Source organism: Saccopteryx leptura, chromosome X (assembly GCF_036850995.1).
Source record: "Saccopteryx leptura isolate mSacLep1 chromosome X, mSacLep1_pri_phased_curated, whole genome shotgun sequence".
NCBI classification, from domain to species: Eukaryota; Metazoa; Chordata; class Mammalia; order Chiroptera; family Emballonuridae; genus Saccopteryx; species Saccopteryx leptura.
The window spans coordinates 22,147,608-22,174,561 of record NC_089516.1 but is presented as its reverse complement, the minus strand read 5'-3'; the positions used below and the strand labels follow the sequence as shown (position 1 = coordinate 22,174,561).

At 35.8% G+C, this 26,954-nt stretch overlaps 1 protein-coding gene across 1 annotated transcript in view; it reads right to left on the bottom strand.

The window, feature by feature from the left end:
* Positions 1–1,287: 1,287 nt before the first annotated feature.
* The window catches only part of IL1RAPL1 (interleukin 1 receptor accessory protein like 1), a 1,376,054-nt gene continuing 1,350,387 nt past the window's right edge, over positions 1,288–26,954 (bottom strand). Inside the window, exons 9-11 of the mRNA XM_066356450.1 lie at positions 15,351–15,494; positions 3,242–3,412; positions 1,288–2,797 (exon numbers count right to left, since the gene is read on the bottom strand). Coding sequence (XP_066212547.1) covers positions 2,079–2,797; positions 3,242–3,412; positions 15,351–15,494 — 1,034 coding nt within the window. The 3' untranslated portion in view covers positions 1,288–2,078. The remainder of the gene's footprint in view (positions 2,798–3,241; positions 3,413–15,350; positions 15,495–26,954) is intronic.

Sequence of the window (26,954 nt, the reverse complement as noted above, 5' to 3'; positions counted from 1 at the left end):
AGGGAATAAAGAACAGATTCTAAAGAAGAACCCAGGTGAGTTGTCAGGGAAATAAAGATTTTTTTTTAAGGAATTAAAAATCAACGCATATCCCAAGGCTTCTTTACCTTGTCACCCGAGTACTGAGACCTTTGTATTGTTACAAAAGTCTTATACTTATCTCTTATACTTTCACAATTCAATTTTACCCTCCCCCATGAATTCTACTGAAATTTACAATTTTGTGGCCAACTCACATCTTAGAATTGTGACCAAAACTGTAGACTTGTTTTCTTATTATATGGCAGTAGAAACAAACCAAGCATACAATAGTCACTACACGAACCCACAGACAACGGCTAGGATGGAAGTTCCTACAATGAATCACTAAAGTAATGTAAAAGTTCTATTATCAGTGTTTTCACCACATTTTTTTTTAACTAAAAACTACTTAGGTAATATTTTCTTTTAACAATTCTGCCTTCTGCAAGATCCTTTATGACTGATTTGCATTATCTTCAACCAAAAATAGATATTAGCTGCTTATGTCACTGATTTCAAACATAAAGCTACATGATAGTTAGAAATGTCCTGGTAGCATCAGCTTTGTTTCTGAAAGATAGAATTACACAGTTAAAATAACACTAAGTCTTTATACAGTAAAATTATTTTAAACACATTCTCACCTAATTTAAAAACCACTCTGTGTAAATGTTTCTTTTGAAAATACTGATTTTTGTAGGTATTCATCTGTTTGACCTCCTGAGTTCTTATTTAAACACTTTGATACTAGTAAGTGTTGTTTATGTTTACAAACTGAAACCAAACACTTAATTCTCAATGTAGCATTAAAAATTAAATACAGTGAATTAACATTTAATACAAGAGGACCCTATAATAAGTTTCACAGATTTGTTCTGACTCTTTAGAAAATAACATTTTGTATAATACAAAGTGACAAAACATATTTGATGACACATCCTGTCCTTCCCTTTGGTTTGGAAGCCATCAATGTAAATTTCATTTTTGACTTGTGTTGATTCACCCTTTAGGGTTAACTTGCCTGGCATTTGCACATAATCTCATTTGCAGAAAAAAATATAGAGGAAAAAGAGGAAGTAGAATATTAAACAAAAACAGCCACAAACACATTCATGCCTTTCCAGGAAGTGATCAAATATAGGGCTTAACTTTTTGTTTTTTGTCTTTTTGTGTTTTTTTGTTCTTTTTTTGTTTTTTTTGTTTTGTTTTTATTTTGTTTTGTTGTGTGTTTATATATATATGTATTTATATAAGGGTACATCAACTCATTTAAAAAACGGAAACAACACTCTTTCCCCCCCTTTCATGCCCTTGATTTTCTCTTCTTAGCGCACTGTAGCAGTCCCTGTCAAGTGACTAGCACACTTTTGGGTCTGGAGTGTATTCTGACGAGCAGTGAATTAAATGTTAAGACAAACCCACCCCCACTCCTCCTCAGAGTTTACACATCATGCCACCATTAGAAGGATAGAGGTGGGAAATGAGGCGGGACAAGGACGAGATTCAGGGCTCTGATTTGTGTGGCCCTCCAATGAGCAAGTGTTCTTCTCATCTTTTTTCCCCCCTCCAGTGGCAATGCTGGTATTTCTTGCACTGCTCTCTGAAGGCCTACATGGCCCTGCTGATCCTACGTAGAACCCAAGAGAGGATCCTGTGCTTTTTGTCCCATCAGAGAGATTTGTCCAAGCACCCCAAGGAAATGTTAAAAGCAAAACAAAATCAAGGAAAGGAAATAAAACCCATTTGAAGACTAAACTAGTGAAGCAAAAAAAGAGTTTTCTATCTATACATACGTCTCTTTAAAAAATGTAAATTTACAAATTCCAATGACATATAAAACAAAGTAAAAAATGTAATGGGTAAGAGACATGGTAAAACAGGAAGACACTGATGCTACAAAGAAACTGCAAAAAACATATATACAAGACCCTGTTTTTCCTCGTGTTCTAGAGATTGTAATGCATGTTTGTAACAGCAGCAGTCGAGGATTTTGTTCCAGGCACTGGACTGCAGACTCTACTCAAGCTCCTAGGGACCAGGTGCCCCTTGCTTTTCTGTCACCATATTACACTGGATATACTGGTCTCCCTTGGCAGCAACGGCAGGATGGCACTGTTTGTGTGGGCCTCATCTGGATTCTGCTCCCTGCTGGATTTTGTCTGTGGCCGCTGCCCGTTGATGAGTGTCATAGGGATGTTACAATAGGTATGCTGATTTCCTATGGAGGTAAGAGGCAGGGTGCCGGTAGGAGGTACGTCATACTCATAGCTTCGGTAGTAGTGTTTCTGACGCATTTGTGAATGGTACGTGTTGTGAAAGGTGGAACGGAGATCTGGATGGGCAGTGGCTAGAGCTGTGGAGGTGGCCGCAGCCATGGAAATGGCTGAGACAGTCTGCAGCTCCCCGAAAGGCCCTTGCTCACTAACATCTAAAGCCTGCTCGTGTGTAATGGGTTCTATCCTCTTAAAAGGCATTTCATATTGTAAACGTTTCCAGAACTTAGAGTTCAACTTGTTGCATTTTGGTCCATGCCATTTAATAACCGTCAGGAGCTTGATAGTGTGCTTGAGGGCCTCCACCTCCTGGTAGTTCATAATTCCTCGGAGCTCAGTGCATTCAATTAGTATCACTTTAATTTCTCCAGTCACAAGCATGTTTCGAAGTCTGGTCTCCAGCTCAAAGATGCTCCAGCCCCTTCTGACTACGTAATTTGGGGTCATGACAATAATCAGTCGCTTGCTTTGATCTACACACCTTGCTACATCTTCAATGTATGCTACAAAAGAGAAAAGGGATCAGAATGAGTAAATACAACAAGTGATTCTTAAAGCCCTGGAAGATTCTCTTTCACTCATTAAATGATAATTGGTGTTTGTTGGGTAATGTTATGAGAAGATGAAAATAGCCAATGAATGATCACTTTGAATAGAGTATGAGCTTTGCTTCTTTTAATGTTAGAAATATTTGTCCAGGTAAAAATTTCTCATTTGGTTTCCTTAAATGTTTAGGCTCATAAAATGAGATGCTTTATAAAATAATGTAAGTAGTTTCTCAGAAGTGTCAAAGATTAAGTTTCATATGAACACATTATAATATTTATTTCTTGTGAAAATGACACAATTTTTGTAGAAAAGAAGCAAAAGGTAAAATTCTGTCTAAAAATGATTATTACATAAACACAAGAATATATTCACACTCTCAAATGAAAACATTAACTTACTTCCAGTTGGGATTAAATCTCTATCTGGTATAAACAACTTATATCCATAGTGCTTTTCAAGCATATCAGGTAAGATTTCAAGAGCAAAGCGTTCTTCTTCCCCAGTTTCTTGGTTCCACTGGTCAGGATCCACTTTGGTGTAAGATAAGTATGCATCATAATCTTTATTGTCTGTCAAAAACATTACATAATAAAACTGAGGTCACTACTGTACAAAGAAAACAACAGGACATGAAAACATTCACTTCTCTTCACAGACATCTCCAAAGGTGTCATTTCTATGGGACCAAAGACAGAAGTCTTTGTTAACTTTTAAAACAATTCAATAATGCCAAATATTCTGGAACTAATTTGGAGGTATAAAGGGTCACTTTTTGTTGTTGTTGTTGTGAAAGTAGTAGGAGAAAAAACAATGAAAAGAATAATAATACATTAACTTTTAGGATTTTTGATGCACAGATCATAGAGAATCTTGACTGCTTATATAAAGCTACATATTTGGATAGCATGTGCTTACTCTAAATAATGGTACATTCAGTTAATGTTGCCTTTAGTCATTTTACCCTGTTGAAAAAAAAGAGAAGATTGTACCTTGCTTGTCAGTGGAATATTTAATTTTTTACTGGAAGCCCATTCTTGGATTTTGTGAATGAGGATATTATTACACTGAATTATTATAGAAAAAGCATATTGCTTTACTGATCTTCATTTATCTTACATGTAAAACACTGTCAAATTATTTTCATCATGTTAATCAATTTGACTATAAGAATAAAAAATTACAATATAAATGAATGGAACTTGGTTCTCAAATCTGTCTCTTTCTTCATTCTTCTCCCGTTTTACATAACAACTCTTCAAATATTTGATGAACACTATCATGTATTATCTTTATCTCATTTTTTTTACGATAAACATCCCAATTTTTTTATTTACTGTTTCTAAGAACAAGAAGTAATTTATCTTTTGGATAGTCTCTCATTCATCAATTTCCTTTTCAGAATGTGATATCAGAACTCCTAATTCACCTCAATCTAATTACTGCCTTTATGCTGAGGGAGGGCTCCTGAAGCCAGACTGTAGATTTTAATATTATTTCATGCATATACTATTTTATTTCTTGGAAGTTGTTTTCTTCTAGTTTGTCACAAAGTTCTATAAACTGTTGAAGTTTGCTCAAATCTGGGATGTGTAATGACTGGATCTTCATTCTTTGCCCATTGTCTTTTCTAGGCTTAAAAATATTTGAAAACCAGATCAATATTAACACCAGTAATAACAGAGCACTTACAAATCAGAAGAAATGTAAACAACTGACCCACAAATATGGGTAAGCTCCAGCTGATTATTACATTTGCCTACATGACACTGTCTGTCTGTTTCCAGTTCCTCTGTCTCTTCCACAGATGCCTCTCTTTCAACCCATAAATGCTATAATTTCTCAAGATGCTATCTATAGCTTGCTTCATTTTTCTCTCAGCTTACTGTCCTTTTAAAATCTTCTTTCTTTCCATAATGCCAACAATCACTTCCAGGTTGCTGTCTCCCTAACTTGGATGTCCAATCCTATTTTCTTTCTCATGAACTACCAATAGTCCCCCACTTCTACATATCACTTGAATCTCTTAATTTGAATGTTTAGCATGCACCTTACATTCAACATTTTCACAAAATAATAAGCTTCCCATCTTAAGCTCTGTTCTTCACCTTTTAGTTCACTATAATTTTCATAACACAACAATCTTACTTCTTTAGTCTCCAAACCTCAGATGCATGTTCTACTTATCTAACCCTTGCATTTACCAATAATCTCACAGCTGTTCACTGGAAAAAATCCTTTGGATTTTATTTCCATCTAGGTCAAGTTGTACTCATTTCTCAGTTGTTATAATAATTATTTTTAGTGGGTCTTCTCTGTTTTCTTCTCCTTCTGGCCCATTCCACATAGAGTCCCAAAAATTTATTTTTCCAAACTTCACTACTGATTACATTTATGGTGGCTTAAAAAATATTTATGGCCATCCACTGCAAAAACCGGCAGTTAAATACACAGTTTGTTTCCTTTGAATTTGAATCTGATTTATCTGAGTTAGAGGTGATCTCTTGTCCCATGTATTATAATATTGTGCTCACATCTTATTTTCTTTCTTTATCCACAAGATTCTTGACTCAGATATATGACCAGAGCTTTGTAGATGCTCAAAATATTTTGATTAAATGAATGAATGGCCATTCATTTGGATAACACTTGACATATCTCATAACGGTGTAGAGATTTTCTCAAGACCTGGATTATTTCTTAGGAGAGAATGCCTTGGTTGTACACACTACATGCTGCCTGCATGGATTCTGCAAAGAATTTCTAGGAGCTGTGGGGTTCAATGTTAGCAATGAACTGTAGTTTCTCAATGTGACTTAAAGAAATGCCCTAGAATCTCTGTAAACTCCTCTGGAAAACTGGTTTTCAGACTTGAGCATGAATAATCAGAATTTGGAGGGCTTGTTAAAATACAGACTCCTGGACCCCATCTCTCAAATTTTTCATTCAGTAGGTCTAAAAGAGGTCCTGAGAATTTACATTTATAGAAAATTCTAATGTGCTGCTGCTGCTGATCCTGGGCCATAATTTGAGAAATTCTTTCTAGGACAGAATATAGGCTTCTAGAATTCTCAAAGACATCAAAGAACTGCAGTTAGCAGCCACTTAATTGACAAGAGCACCACAAAACCTGAACACAAGTTGTTTGTTTTGGGGTTTTTTTTTTGTATTTTCCTGAAGTTGGAAACGGGGAGGCATTCTGACAGACTCCCGTGTGCGCCCCACCGGGATCCACCCGGCATGTCCACCAGGGGTCGATGCTCTGCCCCTCTGGGGCATTGCTCTGTTGCAACCAGAGGCATTCTAGTGCCTGAGGCAGAGGCCACAGAGCCATCCTCAGTGCCCGGGCCAACTTTGCTCCAATGGAGCCTTGGCTGCGGGAGGGGAAGAGAGAGATAGAGAGGAAGGAGAGGGGGAGGGGTGGAGAAGCAGATAAGTGCTTCTCCTGTGTGCCCTGGCCGGGAATTGAACCTGGGACTTCTGCATGCCAGGCCTACACTCTACCACTGAGCCATCCAGCCAGGGCCCTAAACACAAGTTATAGTTTCATGATAATTGATTCTTATATGACAGGGCATATGCTCTCAATAAAATAGCCAGAATCCACACTTTTCATCAAAAAGGAGACAGTTTCTTGCCTAGAGTAATATATACAGTAACTATAATAAGGGTAAGTGAACTTCAAAAATTGGTCCTATGGCCTCAGTCAGTTTTCTATCTCTTTATGTCATTTGGATGGATTGATAGCATTTAAACTAATAACTCTCAGGGGAAAAAAAAAGAAATTGCTCACATGCAGATTATTCTAGGAGTAAATGTGGCTAAAAAACTCCTTACAAGCAGTTGCATTAGCATCCTCAAGTCAATGAGACACTTGACTGGTATTTAATTCCTCTCTTTCCCCAGAGTCTATGTCTGTGTAATAAGGGGATGGGCATTTTTTTTTTTTTACCACCAGAAGCAAATTCTGGACTTGAAAGTTATCAGACTGCAAACACTGTACCAGATACCATACTAAGATTCAGCAATGTATCCTGTCTCAAAGTCATATGTATATAAGGTGTTTTATTTTTTCATAATTACCAGCTGAAGATGAATTTTGGGTAACAGCTCTTAGATTTAAAAAAAAAATATCTGTAAGAACATATATTGACTAATCTGTATCAGCTTCATGTGACTGGAGAAACTTTGAAAAATGATATATATATATTTTTTTTGTATTTTTCTGAAGCTGGAAACGGGGAGAGACAGTCAGACAGACTCCCGCATGCGCCCGACCGGGATCCACCCGGCACGCCCACCAGGGGCGACGCTCTGCCCACCAGGGGCGATGCTCTGCCCCTCCGGGGTGTCGCTCTGCCCCTCCGGGGTGTCGCTCTGCCGCGACCAGAGCCACTCTAGCGCCTGGGGCAGAGGCCAAGGAGCCATCCCCAGTGCCCGGGCCATCTTTGCTCCAGTGGAGCCTTGGCTGCGGGAGGGGAAGAGAGAGACAGAGAGGAAGGAGGGGGGGTGGAGAAGCAAATGGGCGCTTCTCCTATGTGCCCTGGCTGGGAATCGAACCCGGGTCCCCCGCACACCAGGCCGACACTCTACTGCTCAGCCAACCAGCCAGGGCTGAAAAATGATATTTTTTAATCACAAAAAAACCCACAAAATTATTTCAAACTTAAAGGATAGGTCTGTGTTTTTTTAAAGTAAGTTTAAATTTATAAAGAGTTCAAAAATAGTCATCATTTGCAATAGTGTAAATGAATCTAGAGGATGTTATGTTAAGTGAAATAACCTAGACAGAGAGAGACAAGTGCCACATGATATCATTTATATGTGAAATCTAATGAACACAAGAAACTGAGGAAAAAATAAAAACAGATTCATAGATACAGAGAACAGACTGCTGGATGCTAGAGAAGGGGTGTTGGGGATTGGGTGAAAAAAATGTGAAGGGATTAAGATGTACGAATTAACTACAAAACAGTCATGGGGATGTAAAGCACAGAAAATAGAGTCAACAATATTGTAATAGCTATGTATGGTACAGGAGGGTACCAGAATTATCAGGGGGATCACTTTGTAAATTATTTAAATATCTAACTGCTCTGTTATATATGTGAAACTAATACAAAATAATGTTGAATGTCAACTGTAAGTGAAAAATAAAATTTAAAAATGAATGAATGAACAAATAAGTAATTATAGCAGTGGAGTACAAGAGTATATTTCTTATTCTGAATTTTATTCTCTAAATTGTATTTTCTCTAACTTAAACCCTCAACTATAACTTTGTTCCCTGCAGAGATGGAAAACAGCTGGTGTACACACTCTTTGTAATAATCTTCATAAACTCAAGTATAGCGAACGATTTACTCTTTCCATAACTTTTGAGAGATTCTGACTGTCAGGTCCCACAAAAAATGAACAACAGGAGTGTTGTCAGTAAAAAGGACAAATAAAACATGTTTTGCCTGTGTCCTTCCAGCCACGGTCCATAGCCAGTCTTGCCTACCCAGGGACCTATCCAGTGACCAGGCAGGAGCCCTTCTAGACACATGGTTGGAAGCACACACATCCGTACACCAGGTAATAGGCCTGCTGACTGAGAACTCAGCTGTGGACCCTAAAGTGGACACTTGTCTGAGTGATAGTCTACTAACATGTACTAGAAGCAGTCCCACTCACCCAGAAACCAGACAGGATCCTTGTCTAACTGAACCCCTTGTACCTAGCCATGTTAACAACCATGGACCTTACTGCAGACTCAGAAACAGCCTTAAAAACAGTTCCAGCCCAGCACAACTGCAGTTCTAGAGGTAATGCCATTGGCTTGAAGAACAGACAAGAGAAGAAGTTTACCTGGTGAAATCAACTTGTAAGGACCGTACACACTGCCCCTTCAAATGCAGACACCAGTTCAAGGATACATGGATAAAGAAGAATCAGGCAATATGACACCAAGAAAGTTGAGCTCTTAAATCTTGACTGTCATTAATTATGTTTTACTCACTTGATACTATGGTTCCTGACCTATAAAATAGCACCTTCCTAAAGATGTCTAGGATTAAATAAATCCCCATCATATAGCAAAATGCTTGTCCCTAAGTAGATGTTCAGTTTATTTCCTTAGGAGGTCAGTGGGCAGCATAGATATTAGAGGTCTTAAAGAGGTAAGATTTACCAGAGTGGTATATAGAGAGCACAGCATTTAGGATAAGAAAGCTTGATTCTTATCATTTAACAGCTTACAGCTGGGCAAGTTATATACCAAAACAATTACAGGTCTCTTTCTGGAACTCAAAAACACATTTTAGATTGTTCATGTGTATGTAAATTATCTAATTACTACCACTTAAAAACAGAAACAAAACCCTAATGATTTCTTTTTTAAAAAAAAATTACTTATTAATTTTAGAGAGAGAGAAGAGGGGGGAGAGAGAGAGAAACATCTGTCTGTTTTTCCCCCTATAAGATTTCTAAGTGATTTACACAAGTACTGTGTTTCACTGATGAATGTGAGGACAGTAATTCCTGAAACAATTAATAGCATCCTTGTAATTGAAGGAGAAAGAAAAATAAATTCTGTGATCTAAGATTGCATAGATACCAAATTGTTTCATACACTTGAAATGGAATAGATGCTCACATTTTCCAAGGGTTGGGGGTGGAGATTATAAAAACTGCTCTAATTTTGTCTAATACCTGTAATAACTGCTGAAGCAGAACTAGAAATTTCTTTCCTCATCTTGAAAATAGGAATTGTATTAACAATTATAGTGTTCTTATAAGCTTGTTTTGCTATCATTATTACTTAGCATACACCTATACCCCATAGTCAGAAGCATAGAAACAAAGATAAAAACAAAACAGTTTGCACTCTGAGAAAAACAAACATAAGATAGAGTTACTTATCTAGCACTAGACCCTCTCCCCGAGCCTTAAGGCTGTTCTTAGAAGTTACTTCTTAATGAAAGTGTATGCAGTATCTTACTACATCTACCAGTGTAATCCTCATGTAAGAGTTGGTACTTGTTGTTTTCTCTTATTATTAGATTACTTATAAATTTACAACCTTATTTTTCTTGAAATAGCTATTATATACCGTGTGTCTGTAAAGTCATGGTGCACTTTTGACCGGTCACAGGAAAGCAACAAAAGACGATAGAAATGTGAAATCTGCACCAAATCAAAGGAAAACCCTCCCAGTTTCTGTAGGATGATGTGGCAGCATGTGCACATGTGCAGATGATGACGTAACACCGTGTATACAGTGGAGCAGCCCACAGCTATGCCAGTCGAGCTGTGGACGGTACAGAGGAAAGTTCAGTGTGTTCTGTGGCTCGCTAAATTCGAATCTGTGACCAAAGTGCAATGTGAATATCGGCGCGTTTATAATGAAGCGCCACCACATAAGAATAACATTACTCGGTGGGATAAGCAGTTGAGGAAACCAGCAGTTTGGTGGAGAAACCCCGTTCTGGTAGGCCATCAGTTAGTAACGAGTCTGTAGAGGCTATATGGGATAGCTACCTAAGGAGCCCTAAAAAATCTGTGCATGAGCCCACATGGAACTGCACTGAATAGGTATGAAACTGGGAGAGTTTTCCTTTTATTTGGTGCAGATTTCACATTTCTATCATCTTTTGTTGCTTTCCTGTGACCGGTCAAAAGTGCACCATGACTTGACGGACACACTGTAGTTTTTATTTGTAAAGCCAGTTCTAAAATGTATCTATCTTTGCAAAATTCTGGAAGTAATAATGCTTTTCTTTATGACTTTTTCTTTGAGCCTTCCTTTCACAGAAATAAAGAGAGAGAAGAAATTTTGAATTCTCAATGCTCTACGGGTAGTAAGCATTCACTAGTAAGCACTCATTACTCAAAATGAAAAGGGTTACGCTAATAATGAATCTAAAGTGCCATTTTAATAACAATGAAGGAGACAATAACTAGACCTTAGCATTATGAAGGAAATCCTTATAAATTAAGGGGAAAATATGAAGTGTGTATGAGAGACAGAAAGACAGAAAGAGGAGGGAGGAAAAACAAAAAAGAAGGGAAACAAGATTACATTTATATAAAGAAACTAAAGTGGAAGGGAAACCCCAGGCAGTGGCATAGAGGAGCAAGGAATCTGATGTTACAATGACTACGTTTTCTTTGTAATTATTCTAACAACAACAAAAAAGATGGGCTACTGTGTTAATACAAATTCTGCTCTAGAGACAATAGGTTGTTTTTATCAGGATGGCCAACTAGCATTTAAATAAAGTAAGGCAGCACTCTAGAGGCAGCCCCCACGAGCACTTCAGCTATCTTTATTTCTAAATCAAAAGTAGATGCTTCATTAATTAGCACAATGGATGTTAGAAATCACATTTTATTGCTAAAATTAGTGGCTTTTTACTAAGTATAATGGATTTTGTAAATAGATCCTCCATTGTGAATTCATTGTGCTACCCAAGACTTATAAATTACTTAACCTAATTTAGAGACACATTCCACCCCTATAAGTATCTAGTGAGTCAGTGGCCTGCCTTCTTGGAGAAATTGTTCCAAGCTTGATTTTGTAAGGGTCCAGGACAGGCCACCCGAAGATATTTCACAATGGCATGTTGATTATTTTTAATTAAAGTTATTTAGGAAATTGCCAGTGCATGAACATTTTGATCTCCACATGAAAGGTGTCCTCTCCTTCCTGAAAGACACCCCTGATTGTTAAAGTTAATCAATAGAGAGCCAAAGAATCTATATAAACAAAACTTGTTGCCTCTTTTCTAATTTACTACTTTGTTTAAATTCTTCATTAATGAATATGCAAACTTACCTTCAGTTCCTTTCTAATAAACATTAACCTTTTCTTCTGTCCTGTCAATTTTTCACAAATATATTGTTTATCTAAAAAGTATAAAAGGTGTCCAGTTTAATCATTTCTTTGAACCTCACTTTATGATCTGGGCATCATATTATGATCCTTCCATTCACACGTGTTAAATTGTTTTTTTTTTTCTCCTGTCAATCTAGTCTTGTGTCAATTTTATTATTAGTCCAGCCATAAGATCTAAAGAAGGGTATGGGGAGATTCAAGTCCTATGTCCTAATAAGGAATATTCTCTAGATGTTATTAGATGTTTAACCTAATCCTACCACTGGAATATCATCACATTTGCCTCAGGAGAAACTTTCTTGTTAGGTTTTTATTGGGAACACACACACAGGCACACACAGACAGACAGATACACACACACACATGAGAACATCTTCAAGTTTATAGTGGGGTACATGCTTAATTGTTAATAAATGTATATGCAGCAGAATTTGTCTAAATTCTCTTTCACCATATTATGGAATCAAGGTGGTAGGGGAATACCTAAACTTCTCCTACCCCTAACCATTATAGTTGCTTCATTTATCCAAAGGACATAAATATCATGTATGACTGCCTTGTCTTGGGTCAGTTCCCAACAGTTGTGCTTGTCTCAAGACCAGCATATCCCTCTAAATGGAACTCTTCATGGTCAGATTCTATGGAGGTGGCAAAGTTACAAATATTAGTTGCATCAATATAGAGGCATGCTTTTTCCCCCCAAAGAATCACAGTAAATTTGTACTTATAAAGAGAAGCCTGGCTGAGCAGTAGAGAACGAAGGTCTGGAGGGTGATGTAGGAGACTTGGAAAAGGCAGTTGCAATGAAAAGTGAGGGAAAAGTCTATTTTCAAGAGGTAAACTTAACTGGCCATGATGACTAATTGAAATTGGTAGATGAGGAGAAAGTGAATAAAATTAAGTAGAGGATGATACAAAAAATTGAGATGTAACAATAAAGGATAACTAGAAATAATTGTGGGAGGTGATTTAAAAGCTGGGTTTGGGACCTATTATGGTAGGAATAGCCAATAAGTTACCAGAAAAAAATTATACTAAAACAAGAGAAATAGGAAAAGAACATTTAGATTTAGGAGTTATTTGTGCATCAAGCCAATTAAAAATAAAATTATAAATATCATCCAGAAAGGTGGGTGTTGCAGAATTAGAAGAAAAGTGTTAAGGACTGAGTCCTGGGGCATAAAAATAATGCAAGGTTTTGTAAAAGGGGTAGAAGGGGATAAGAAATTATGTGAACCAACCAAGAGAGTGAAGTAACAGTATGTCTTATTTGGAAAAATCGTATCTTCCAATATGGAACTGATATAGTCATGTAATGCCTATTGTAATAACCTACAAGGAATTGGCTGAATGTGTCTCTGATGCCAAATGTTCCCTCTCCTAGCCTGATACAATGGCTGAAATTGTTGGGATTTGGAGTTTTTTAGACTGGGTTTAATTCTGCCTTTCTGTCTTTCTGGTTGTGTGATTCTATGAGTATCATTTAAGTAGTCAGCACTGCATTTGTTATTTGATAAATATTCAATAAATGTTCAATGGTTCTGTTATTATCATATCATCATAGTAAGATATTACTTCAAAATATTAGCTAAACTTTCTTTTACTGTTTATCTTCACATTCTTTGCCTTCTTTCACTTCCAAGAGTATTTTATGTATTCCCATTTCAAGGGATATAAAAAGGTGGTCAAGATAAAGAAGACATTGTTTAGCTTTGAGTTTCACATTATATATTTTTATAGCCAAGTCAAGAATATGAAAGCCTAAGGTTCCTTCTTAACAATATCTCTTCCTTGGAAGATGAAAGCACTTGAGGGAAAGCTAAGAAAAATGGGAATTTGAAGATGTCAGAGAAATTCTCTACCACTGGAAAAGGAGATAACTATTCGACCATAACAGCTTATGTAGAAGGATCCAAGGGCATATGACTAAGGTCTATAGACATCTAACCCATCAGAATATTCTACCATTCAGAACATGACACTGGAAATTGATAGTTTGGATAACATCATTCATGCCATACAGAACACAAAATAAACATATTCAAAATAGGGTTAATAGATAAAGTGGGACTTGTTTAGGTAATCTGCTTTTCCATATATCTTCTATTGTGCTAATCGTGCAAACAATAGCAGGTCTTTAGATTAAACTAAACATACTTAATTTTTTTAAGTGTAAAAATCATAGGGACTCTGTTTAATAAACTAAAAGGCTTCGGAAACTGACATATTTTCAGATCCCATCTTGGCCATGTATAGTAATACTTGTGTTATCTTCTTCAGTAAGTTATTTAACCTCTGTGAGCCTCAGTTGCCTCATCAGTAAAATGGATATGACGACTGACCTCAGAATTGTTTGAGGCTTAGTAAGAATATTTTAAAGAATGCCTAACACATTGCTTGGTACCCAGTCAATGACAACTCTGATAGTGACAATCTCTTCATATCTCTTTAAAGTGGTAGCAAAAGAAAGTCATACTTTGTATGAACAGACAAGAAAATTAGGAACAAAGAACAAATAGCACTTAAAACAAACAAAAAATACAGTTTTGCTACAGTGCAGACTTTGCCCAATGGAAGGGGGAGTTTAAATAGAGAGGAGTGTTAGGGATGCTGAATAAACTGTTCCTCTCTACAAGCCTGACAACCTGCAGTTCTATCTGTGGATTTGTTCCAGAAGACCCTGGAAATGTGGTATCATAGGCCATTCCTTCATTTTCCTTTGTACCATTTAGTGTAACACTGACGGTCAATGAAAAAGTTTATAAATATGATCAAGAAACCTTTATCTTCTGTACTGTTTATTGTCAATTTGCATATGCTTCATATATTGCAAATTTATTTTATATATGAGTCACTTTCAATTGACCAAAAAGGAAAAAACTTAAGTCCTCTAATAAGTGGTTTAAGAAACTGATTTTATAGGAATTCAAATTCCTCTTAGATTATACACGTGTTTATGACTGACCAGAGGCAAATAACAATTACCATTTCTATAAAAATAATATTTACTTGTCCAATTTGAGTAAAACTATTAGATGTATAATTATGAAAACAATGTGCTTATGTACTTTTCTGTCGGTCCACACTTAGAATAAAAATTAGCTTCTTTAAATAAAGCTAAATAAACAGTATTGAAAAGACTGCTGCATGAATTCTAAAATATTCAGTACAGTTTATTATAACTGATCAGTTTAAACAGAGAACAAATTGAGATTCCCTTGGAACTACTAGGCTAGGGAACACAATTAAAAGAGACACTCCCTACCTATAGAAAAGTAAAGCTGGCTTTTCAGTACTGATTACAAGGTGAGAGAACGTGAACACTCTGATAGCATTACAATCAGCATTTGTAATTCATAAGTGCTGTTTGGAATACAGTTCTAAAATTGGGTAGGTGTTACTTGACAATTTCCAGAGGAAAATACCTTTTGGCTCCAAAGCATCACACATGTAGTTCCATATTAAAAAACAACAACAACAACAAAAAAACCAAAAACGAAGTTACAGATGGAAATACTATAAGAGCTGCTGTCAATAGTTATGCAGGTAACTTTTCTTTCCCCTAAATAAAACAAAGACAGGAGACAAATAAGAATGTTCAGAAAAACATTAAAATAAAGAACTCATCTTACCTCCATCCAACTCCTCAGTCCCAAAATGATTCCGATAGAAGAGCATGATTTCTATTTTGTAACACTTGTATATGGTCACCAAACAAACAAGCAGCAAAAGGATAGCACCAAGCCCTCCAGCAAGTTCAACTGTGTACATCAGCTCTGGAAAAACAAACCACAAGGATTATACCACATTCACATCCAAAACCATAAATTCAACTTGATCTCATCATTTCGTAAATGAGACTAGATGTGGGCATGAAAATTTGACCTTTTGATAACTTTCTAGCTTTGTTTCCTTGGTTACCAGATAAGGTGGTATGTAGTAACTGTATTGCTAAGCAACATTGCTTATGGTAAAACTGAACCTATGTTGGTAGATAGCATTTGGACTGAGAGAATTATAAATACCTGATTGGAACTAAAATTTTAGGCTTGGCCCGAGTTCAGTAACTTATACAGAAACATATCCCTTCTAGGAATTCTACAAGTTATACCTATAGGGTTGGTTTCTATTGATACAAAGCTTTTAAGCCAAGATGGCTTCTGAATTCATCCTCTGTGAAATTTTATCTTTCTCTTCTGTGCTGTTACTTGAGGGTTGAGGCTGAAGGGAGATGAGGAGTGAAAAAGCACAGTTTCTGAGGAGTAGTGTGGACTGCGGTGGGAGTGTTGGGTAGACCACTTCATCAATACTGTCTGCTGGCTCTTGCCAGGAACAATGGCTCTTGTCCTATATCTTTCTGAATAAAGTGGTCTTTACTCAGTGTGGTCTACCACAGTCTTGGAACTAAATGCTTACTAGGATTTAAGAAATCGTCCACCTAGTGTATGTTACACCAGACTATGTTGAGAATATTTTCCTTTCAATAAGCTACATAAATTGTTTTATAATTTTTCTTTGTTTCCCCTTTCACTGGGCATGGTATTATTTTCTATCAAAAAAAAAAAGATTTTCTTGCCATTCACTGTATACAAGTTCTCTTATTCCTACTAAATGTCTACATTACATCAAAAATTATCAGGCAATTTTGGAGATAAAACATTTACTTCTTTTTTTTTTCCTTTAGAATTCATGGACAATAAACAAATTCAAGGCTACTAGTATTTAAACATTGAACCAGAATGCAGAAACTTTGAAATTCACTTTTCTTTTTAAGGTTTTATTTATGGATTTGAGCAGGGGTCCCAAAACTTTTTACACAGGGGCCAGTTCACTGTCCCTCAGACCATTGGAGGGCTGGACTACTATAAAAATAAAAACTATGAACAAATCCTTATGCACACTGCACATATCTTATTTTAAAGTAAAAAAACAAAATGGGAACAAATGCAATATTTAAAATAAAGAACAAGTAAATTTAAATCAACAAACTGACCAGTATTTCAAACTATAGAAACGATCCCTGAAAGTATAGTCTTGTGACCAGTATTTCAATGGGAACTATGCTCCTCTCACTGACCACCAATGAAAGAGGTGCCCCTTCCGGAAGTGCGGCAGGGGCTGGATAAATGGCCTCAGGGGGCTGCATGCAGGTAGTTTGGGGACCCCAGGATTTGAGTTAAAGGAGAGGAGTGAGAGAGGAGTAGAAAACATCACCTTGTAATAGTTGCTTCCTGTATGTGCCTTGACTAGGCAAGGCAAGAGTTTTGAACCAGCAACCTCAGCACCTGAGGTCGATGTTTTATCCATTGTGCCACCACAGGTCATGCTGAAACTTACTTTAATTGCCTGTGTGTGCATGTTGTTCTTGATCATCCACAGTCCAAACGTTTTTATTGACAATTCACCATCGTTCCCTGCAGTTGATAATTACTTTGAAAAGTACTATTTTCCTTAATTACAATGAAAGATAAGTATTCCTGAAATTATGGCCCTACAATAATGGTATTTTTGATTTTGTAATTTAGACTACACCAATGGGTTATTTAATTTTGTAACAGTTAATGTAGGCTTAGATTGAGAACTTTCAAATATATGGTTTTGTAGTGGTGACCACTCTTGGGTTACAAGATCATTTCTGAGATCTTATAATGAGGTGAAATTATCATGGGTGTAGTGCAATATCAGGAAAACATAATCTGAGAAGCATGGCCATCATTTTTTTACAAGGACATCGTATGTGTGTTTGCTTTTGATGTTACTTTTCTTGTGATAATTGCAGGAAAAGAACTCAGCCATAGTTTTCATTTTCTAGTCCTTCATTTCTAATTCAACAGTTTAATAAACAAATACATAACTACTATTTAATCAAGTGTGTTTTCTTGCTCTTATTAAAATTAAAATAAAACAAGAAAATTTTGGAAAAAGTGATTAGATTTTATGAATTTACAAAAGAAAAAATAAAATGAACTATTAAATATTTTAGAGTCTAAGTAAATTAAAGGTGAAATACTGAAAAATACCTCTAGGAATTTAATATTTTGTATTTATAAATATCAGACTATCAGACGACTTTATCTGCTGACTTTTGTGAGGGACTACACAAAATAGTACTAAAAAAGTACCAGAAATGAAATATAAAATGCTATATTTTATATTTAAACTATGTGAACAGAAAGGGTGAGTAGATAATTCTCTGGAGTACATTGACTCTTGTTCTCTCAGGATATGTGTTAAATCTCCACCACACAAAGAAGCCTGCATAAAACTCTAAGTTATGCCCATAGGTTAATTTATATATTTGAAAAATCTGTTTAGATGAATTCTATTTTCTAAATTAATACATTAAACACTTGGAATTTTCACTCTAAAATTTTTTATGGGAGATAAGAAATGGAAAACTAATAGAGAATGCTTACCTTCTACTCCCAAACATTGCTAATGAAAGTTCTCAATTGTACTATTATATTAGAAAATTTGAGGCAGTTTCTAATGAAGTTGAATATGAGTGTACCTTATCAGTAGCAATTACACACCTTAGGTGTATAATTAAAGTATATATAAACAGATGTTCACAAGAAGGTTTGTATAAGAATGTTCAGGGTAGTCTCAGTGAGGTGAACACACAATACAGTATATAGAAGATCTGTTGTGGAATTGTGCACTTGAAACTAGTGTAATTTTGTTAACCAGTGTCATCTCAATAAATTCAATAAAAAATAAATAAAAGTAGCCATAACCGAAAACAACTCAAATGCTCATTAATAGCAGATAATGAACAAACTCTTGTGTCCAGATGATAACATATACTCAGCAATAAAAGGAATAAACTACTGATACATGCAACATATGTGAATCTCACAAAATGATATTAGGTGCAGGAAGCCAGACTCAATACTTTTTATACAATTCTATTTAAATGAAATCCAAGAACAAGCCAAAATAAACAATAGTTATAAAAATCACAAAATTATTGTTTTGTGTAAAAATTTAGTGGAAAGAGGAAAGAAGAAACTTTCTGGGGTACAAGAAATATTCTGGATCTTTTTTTAATCAGGTGTGGATACACAAGTATATACATTTATAAAAACTCTGAGCTGAACACTTATGATCTATGCATTTTATCTTGTTAATCTTACTTCAATTCTTTAAAATTTTATTATTTTTTTTAAAAAAAGAGAGCCCTTGTAAGATTGAACCCAAGGGCTATGTGGGGAGAAGTTATAAAGAACGTGAAAGTCAGGTCAGTTGCACTGTTGTAGATAACTGCCCAGACAGGGAATGGTTCTTCTGCAATGCCTCCAAGCACACCTCTTGATTCTGCTGGCATGGCACTGGACTTGGACATCCAGCATGCCTTACACCCCATATCTAGTCAAATAGCTTTTTAAATAATCAAAACTATGCCTGAAACGTAACCTCATTAATCCAATACACATAATTAGCATTTTCTTCAGATGGAATTTATAATACTAGTCTCTATATAGTTTTTAAAAACATTTAAAAATTGAATATATATAAGAAAAATTATATAAAAGTAAGCCCTTTTTATATTTGGAGAAGTAACTGCTCAAATGTGAAGGATTCCTCTTTCTATATGTCATGACCACTCAAAAAGTTTTATATAGTATTTGCTAGGCCAATCAATATTATAGTCTGAAATATAATGAGAAAAAGAGAGCAGGGTTGATGTAGCCAAGCAATTACAAAGCAGTCTTGTGTCACATAAATACCTCCTTTAAGGTACAGGTAAAAATGAAAAGTTAGTATATATACCTAGAGTATAGACAATAAGCAAGAATAAGTCTTCTGAGCCATAGAATAGTCATTTACTAATAATAAGAATACCAAAAACTGGTCTAAAGAAATAGCATTTACAAGGATTTAATTAATAGTGAAATCCTGAGATTATCTCCAATGGTCCCCATATTCTTCTGCAGAATTACATGCAGAAGCGTAGTATTCTTATGACACCCTTGAAAGTCAGAAAAGAAATGTGTCTTTTTGCAAAGTACACACACAAGTGCCTGCTCCTCAGTTACATTATTTTTATGCAAAAATAATTTAAATGCTTTTATATTTTAAATATGTGCAGGCTAAAATTTTTCCACTTGATTTGAGTTATTCACATTGGTTTATAAAGCATATATAAACTCTCCCAAAGAAAATGGTGTATTAGATTTTGTTTCCATATTTCTTTTGCTCCAAGCTGGACACATTCATTAAGATGAGCGCTACCCATTATTGCTTATGCATTGAGTGAGGACAAAATTACTACTGGTTAAATTCTGTTACAGTTAAAATAAATGATTTGGGCTCACTTCTGTATTTTAATTTACATTAAAATGGAACTGCTTTATGACCCAGCGATTCCACTTCTGGGAATATATCCGAATATAATTCGAAAGAATATCTTTACATTATAATGTGAATGGTGTTGCCCCAGCAAATGTTATTTTCCCTTTGAAATGGGATCTGCTTTTCAGCTCAAGTTCAAGTTGCCTGGAGTGGCAGCATTTAAAAAAGAAAAAGATTCCATTTCATCACAATTCAACATTAGAGGATGGAAAGAGAAAGTGCAGACCTTTTAAAATCTGTTTAGCCTTTGTGTTATTTTGTTAAAATGATAGACTTTGCCCTCTTTAAGGGACTGAGACTGAATAGTGAAAATTGTAAAGCAAAATCACCAGACAAAACCTAAGGGAAACTGGCATTTGGTTAAACACAACAAATGAACAAGTGCCAAAGAGTTACATTTAAGGGCACCAGTAGTCATTTAGTTACAGGCAATTAACAATAGTCCTTGGAAAGCTCCAGTATGGGCTAAAGGAAAACACATTGATTATTGCTGCAGTAGTAGACTGCTTTCGAAATAAATTGCTTCAATTTGAAACTAGATTTGCTACAAGCATTTTGAGCAATGACTACAATTTCTTCTTATCAAGACAGTTGGACCAAGCAACCCTTTAAAGAAACAGCTAATTAAAATAAAGAGCATGCCATGTCTTAGTAGATTGGATTACATTGCAAATAATAAATGCATTTGGTTTACACTAACCTTGCTGCAATTACCTAGTTTGGAATCCTATTGTTTTACTGGCCTGTATCTGGTGTTATTGTGTGTGTGTGCAATTTTTTTCTGCCAGGTATCTTTGAAGAGGTAAAGATGTTAATAAAACTAAATCAAAGTTTATATATATTTTTGAACTTTTCATTCGAAGTTTTCATTTTGTAAATCTTTCTATATAAACATATGTATAATATGTATATATATATATATATATATATATATATATATATATATATATATATATATATATAAAATCTTGTTTAAAGTATGACTCAAGATTATAGGTAGCTTATTCTTATATAGGTTGTCCTAAAATTGCCTCATTCATTATATAAAGCCATTTGAAATGTTCTTCTCTGATTTATATGCAGTAAAATGCAAGTTTGTGCGGGAAATGCATGATAGACAATTTAATGATCCCGGTTTATTCATTAGCTTCACCAAGTACATTTCTTTTCCTTTCATTGTGTTATAAAGAGCTAAACTTTATAAGGATTTATCCATCCACATAAATTCATATGCATATTTATTTCTCTGGAGCCGTATAACTTATTTGTTCCTGGCAGGAGGATAATTATGCTCAACCTACAAAGATATTCAACTCAATTTTACAATACATCAATGCAATTTAGAAGCAGTTATAATTTTTTTTGGTAACATATTAAGAAGCTGAATTGCTAGTCACATAATAACCAGAAAATGTTTTGGGAAGGTTTCTAAAGACAGCAGTTTTGCTCTTGTAAAAGTATTTTTGGAAAAAGCAGGGTATTAATAATAATAATAATAATAATAATAAATGAAAATGGTCTCTGAACATAACAGCGTAACTGGTAAACCAAACAAAACATTTGGGCAAAAGATTACCTTCAATGTAGTATATTTTGCCATATTGGAAAGTACCAAAGTACTTTCCAAAATACCAAATTAACTTTAACTTACTACCAGTCTAGAAGGCAAATATGATCATTGGCTAGAACTCATTATTGAAGCCTAGTTAGACTAAGCTCCCACAAGCACTTGGAACTGAATTTACATGTTAGTAAATTACATGTTAGTAAATTATTAAAATTAAAAATAAAATGAAATAGAGCGAAAAATGTATCCTTCTCTTTATAGTTTGTTAGAGCTTAACCTTGGAATGTGTTTTTCCTCTTTCCAACCAGATAGGAAGGGTGTTATGTTTTGATTTGTTTTATTTTTCCTATGAAGTAGGAAATATTTATAAGTGGCATGTATTAAAAGACAGGTTGACAAGTTAAAATAAATAATGATAGTAATTGAATAAAATATGAATCCATGAGTTCATATTAATAATAAAATAAAAAAGAGAAAAGCTCTCCCTTAGAGGAGAATGTCAATTGATAGATATAGAAGGAATGATATAGTTAGAAATCACCATTTTTCTGCCCTCCTAATAATAATTGATTCAGATAAGGATTATCATCAGAGGCAGAAATTATGGGGTAAAACATTGATGAGGCAGACTATTCACACTGTCTTAAAGTACCTCTCCAGTGACTGTATATTAATAATTAAGGAGAAAATGAACAACATCTTAAGAAAGTGGCCAAAATGAACATCACCAATAATGGGACAAATTGAAACCATATACCTCCTGATGAGATGCGTTGAGAAAGCACTATATCATTTATGTATTATTCAAGCCAGAAACAGATCAATATTCAAAAATGGAGGAAATATCAGGCAAGCTCAAACTGAGGGACAGTCTACAGAAAAAAAATCAAAGTTTATATATATTTTTGACATAAAATATGGTTTCTTTCTTCAAAAATGTCAATGCCATGAAAGACTGATAAACCGTCCCAGATGAATAGAAATGACAGCTAAATGCAACCCATAATCCTGGAATGGCAACATGGTATAAAGGATATATTATTAGGACAAACTTGGAAAGTAGAGGTGGAAATTTATTGTACTATTATTTGCAGTTTTTCTATAATGTCTGGAGGTTTTTTTCTTAAATAAAAAGTTAAAAAAATAAAAGATAGGCCAACTGGTAAGATCACATTATTGCAAGTGTTATTGTAATTAAAGTGTATTTGGGTTGATTACATGTGAATTAAAATTTTATTTTTGTAGCAATTCTAATGTAATCTGTACAAAACCTTCAGTTTGATCTTCCAAAAACATATGTTCCTTGGAAATTCTCTTCCACTTTTCTTTCTCTATTTTTAACTATATTATTTATCACTCATTTATCACTACATATCACAATATTTACTTATTTATTAATAAATTTATTATTATTCATTATCTCTCTCATTCCACTGGAATTTAAATTTCACCAGAACAATTCTTCTGTCTATTTAGTTCATATTTTTTATTGATCTAAGTGCCTTAAAAACTATCTGGCACATAGTAGTGCTTGATGATTATTTGTTGACTAAATGAATGACTAGATGATTAAGAACAAACTCAATTTTCTAATAAGAAGTTCAATTTTTATACAGTCCCACTCTAAAATTCCAAGACTATCTCTGTGAGGCATTTTTTTTTTACAGCTAACCAGGAGCTTCAAGCAACTGATGAGGTGTAATCATTAATATGCAGTCCATTAATTTGGTAATATAACTTCACTCTATAATAAAATGGTCAACTTTATAGTTTTTTGTGTGTGTGACAGAGAGAGAGAGAGACAGAGAGAGGGACAGATAGGGACAGACAGGAAGGGAGGGAGAGGAGAAGCATCAATTCTTTATTGGGCATCTTAGTTGTTCATTGATTGCTTTCTCATATGTGCTTTGACAGGGAATGCTTCAGCAGACTGAGTGACCCCTTGCTCAAGCCAGTGACCTTGGGCTCAAGCTGGTGAGCTTTGCTTGAACCAGATGAGCCTGCACTCACATTGGAGACTTCAGAGTTTCTAATCTGGGTCCTCTGCAACCCAATCCGATGCCACCGCCTGGTCAGGCTCAACTTTATAGTATTGATTTAAGAATGTTCTTTCATAAATATGATGCTAATATAGTCTCATATAGCCTTACAGAAGTAGGAAAATTTGTATTCAACTGGAATTTAGAAATAAATCATATATTTAGTTATACCTTTTTTTAATTGAATTTATATTTGGGAGGAGTGAACATACAATACAGTGTACAGAGATAGGTGATAGAATTGGGCACCTGAATCCTGTATAATTATGTTAACTAGTGCGATATATATATATAGATACACACACACACACACACACACACACACACACACACACACATATATATATATGACAGAGAGAGAGAGAGTCAGAGAGAGGGAGAGAGGGATAGATAGGGACAGACAGACAGGAATGAAGAAAGATGAGATGAGAAGCATCAATCATCAGTTTTTCATTGCGACACTTTTGTTGTTCATTGATTGCTTTCTCATATGTGCCTTGACCGTGGGCCTTTAGCAGACCAAGTAACCCCTTGCTCAAGCCAGCGACCTTGGGTCCAAGCTGGAGCTTTGTTCAAACCAGATGAGCCCGCGCTCAAGCTGGTGACCTCGGTGTCTCAAACCTGGGACCTCCGCATCCCAGTCCGACGCTCTATCCACTGCGCCACCGCCTGGTCAGGCACTTTATATTTTTGATACTGCTATTGATTTTTTCTTTTTCCTTGTTCATTCACTCACTTTCTTTTTGTTTAATAAGTGCCTTAAATGTTTCAGGTGTAGTGCTTTGAGTTCTAGTGATAAAGTGATAAATAAAATGTGTCTCTTGCCCAAAAGGAGACCATGTCTAGTTGCAGAGTCAAGCGTGCAGGCCATTTTTAAAAACAAAATAAAAAAGTTACTATTTATTGTGCACTTAAGTGTCACTCTGCTTGGCATTTTATATGATGTAAGAAATGTTTTCTTGTATCTTAACCATCGGTGAGTGAGTCTTGAGTTGTTTGTGTGTGTTCATGTTTCTGTTGGGAGAATTATAGATGGGGCTCAGACACTATATGGCACAGTGCAGAACAGTGTCTGCAAAGATTTTTTGGCAGGTAGTTGGGTGTGAAGTACAGGGAAAGCAAATGTATGTTATGATGGGTGACGGTAGGCACATTCATGCAGTGATTTCTCAGCTGGAATATGTTGTTTTTCTTTTTTTTTTTTTTTTTTCCTATTCGAAGCAACTAGTTTGTTTCCTGTCAATAAATATTTGTTTGAAGGATTCATGGTATCAGTTAAGCCAGGTTCCCAAAATCAGGTCAGAAAAACAGGACAATAATTTTCTTTAGTGGAAAAAGTGACATAATTTATGAATGTACAACTTGATATTACTAAAACAGAGCTTTATTGCTGAACACAATTCCCCTTTAGATTATGAAAGAAGTTGATATACATGGACCTTATGTATTTACACACCTACAAACATACAAAATGTTCATATGAAGCCTACTTCTTCTTAGATTAACATAAAATTGAGTATAATTGGGAGAAACCAGACAAAGAAGGAAGATACTGCTATAATAAAGAACAAAATGAACCTCAGGTGACCAGCTTGGAAGACAGGGATATTGTATATCAAGGTATCAAACTTCATCAATGCCTAAAAGAACATCCCTTACAAGAAAATAGTATTTGCTTTCTCTCTACTAGGAATTTTCTTTTGAATATGTCATACAAATAGGCAGGCACAGATAGAATGTTTCAAACATCTCTGGAGAGAAAATTTTCAGTGAAGGTGGCATCGCCATTTTACTCCTTTTTGTTAAGGGCTGCAGTGTTTATCCTGAAAGCAATCCTCTACCAGAGGATGTATGGTCACAGAACAATTTCATCTTCCATTGGGAACACTTTGGATTCGCCAGAGAACCCAGAACACTTGGACTGCTTAGATAACCAATAGAAGAATCCATGTTTTTCACAGAGACATTGAACCCTCCAAAAATTGTATGGTGTTTTGTTGTATATTCAGTGGTTGAAAATAGATTTATAAAATATTTTACACATGTAAAAACTGATTGCATTGCAATATGAAAATGGGATGCTTTGATAAACTTCAGAATTTTACATTATTATTATCATTTTCTTTCTTAGGGTTTTTAACACATTTCCTAGTTATTGAAAGCATTGGAATAAAATGTGTTTGGCAAAAGCTGTTTCAATTCTAGGAGAAACTGGAGAAGATTTTCCTGGTTGTGGAACTGAAGAATATGAGTGTCTTTGGGCGCCCTGAGTGAAAGGGAAGTGTGTTTTTCCTGTGTGTTTGCTTGCCGGCCAGTGCAAGACTTTAATAAAGAAATGGCCAAGAGGTTTTGGCTCCACTGTTTCTTTACCATCTGTCCAAATCCTATGGGAACCTTCAAGTGCCTGGCCACGACAGCCACACCTACTGGCCATACAATTGGTATAGTTGGCAGGATTCAGATTAGCTCGGTATGGAGCCGCCACCACCATTGAGGGGTGGAGTAGAGGACTGGTTGTTGTTATGGTTTCCCATGGATGTCCTTCCGGGAATCTTGAGCTGGCTGTTTTTACAGCCCTCAGAGAGGAAACCGAGCGGGCTATGGAAGAGGCTGCCTGAGGCCTGCAAACCAAGCAGCAGCAGCAGAAGGATTTGGAATGGCCACGGGAGAAAGAGATGCGGATCCTGGAACTGGAGCGAGTACTGGAGAAGGAGGCCAATAAGGTTCTTGAGTTGTGTCCTGGAAATGGAGCAGTCTCTGGAGAAGGTATTATAGGTTTGTGAATTACAGTTTGCCCTGGGAGTTGCCGAGAGCAGGCAGCTGCAGGAGCCTAAGATGGAGCTGTGCCAACGGAGTGGCTCTGAGTTGGTAAGAGCAGGTGTTTCCAGCTCCTCTTCAGAAGATGAGAAGGCTGGAGTTGCCATCTGCAGACTCTGTAAGGTAAAAGCCCAGCAGCAAAGAGTACCAACTAAGACCCTGGTAGGTTTGCTGCGATTGTGGGACATAGGAGTGGGTGGCAGTATGCTCTCTGGAGCAGAGGTGGAAATGTTAGCCACCATTGCCATGTGCTCCTCCTTGGGATACCATCTTAAGAGAGTCCAAGATGGCAGGGAAAGAGAAAGAAGCCAGTTTTGCAGAGAAAGAAGAAGATATGCATATGGGGAACCAGAGAATGTGTCAGTAGCTTTGTGAGCTCTGAGTGAAAGGGAAGTGTTTTCTCTGTGTGTTTGCTTGTACGCCAGTACGAGACTTAAATAAAGGAATGGCTCACCATT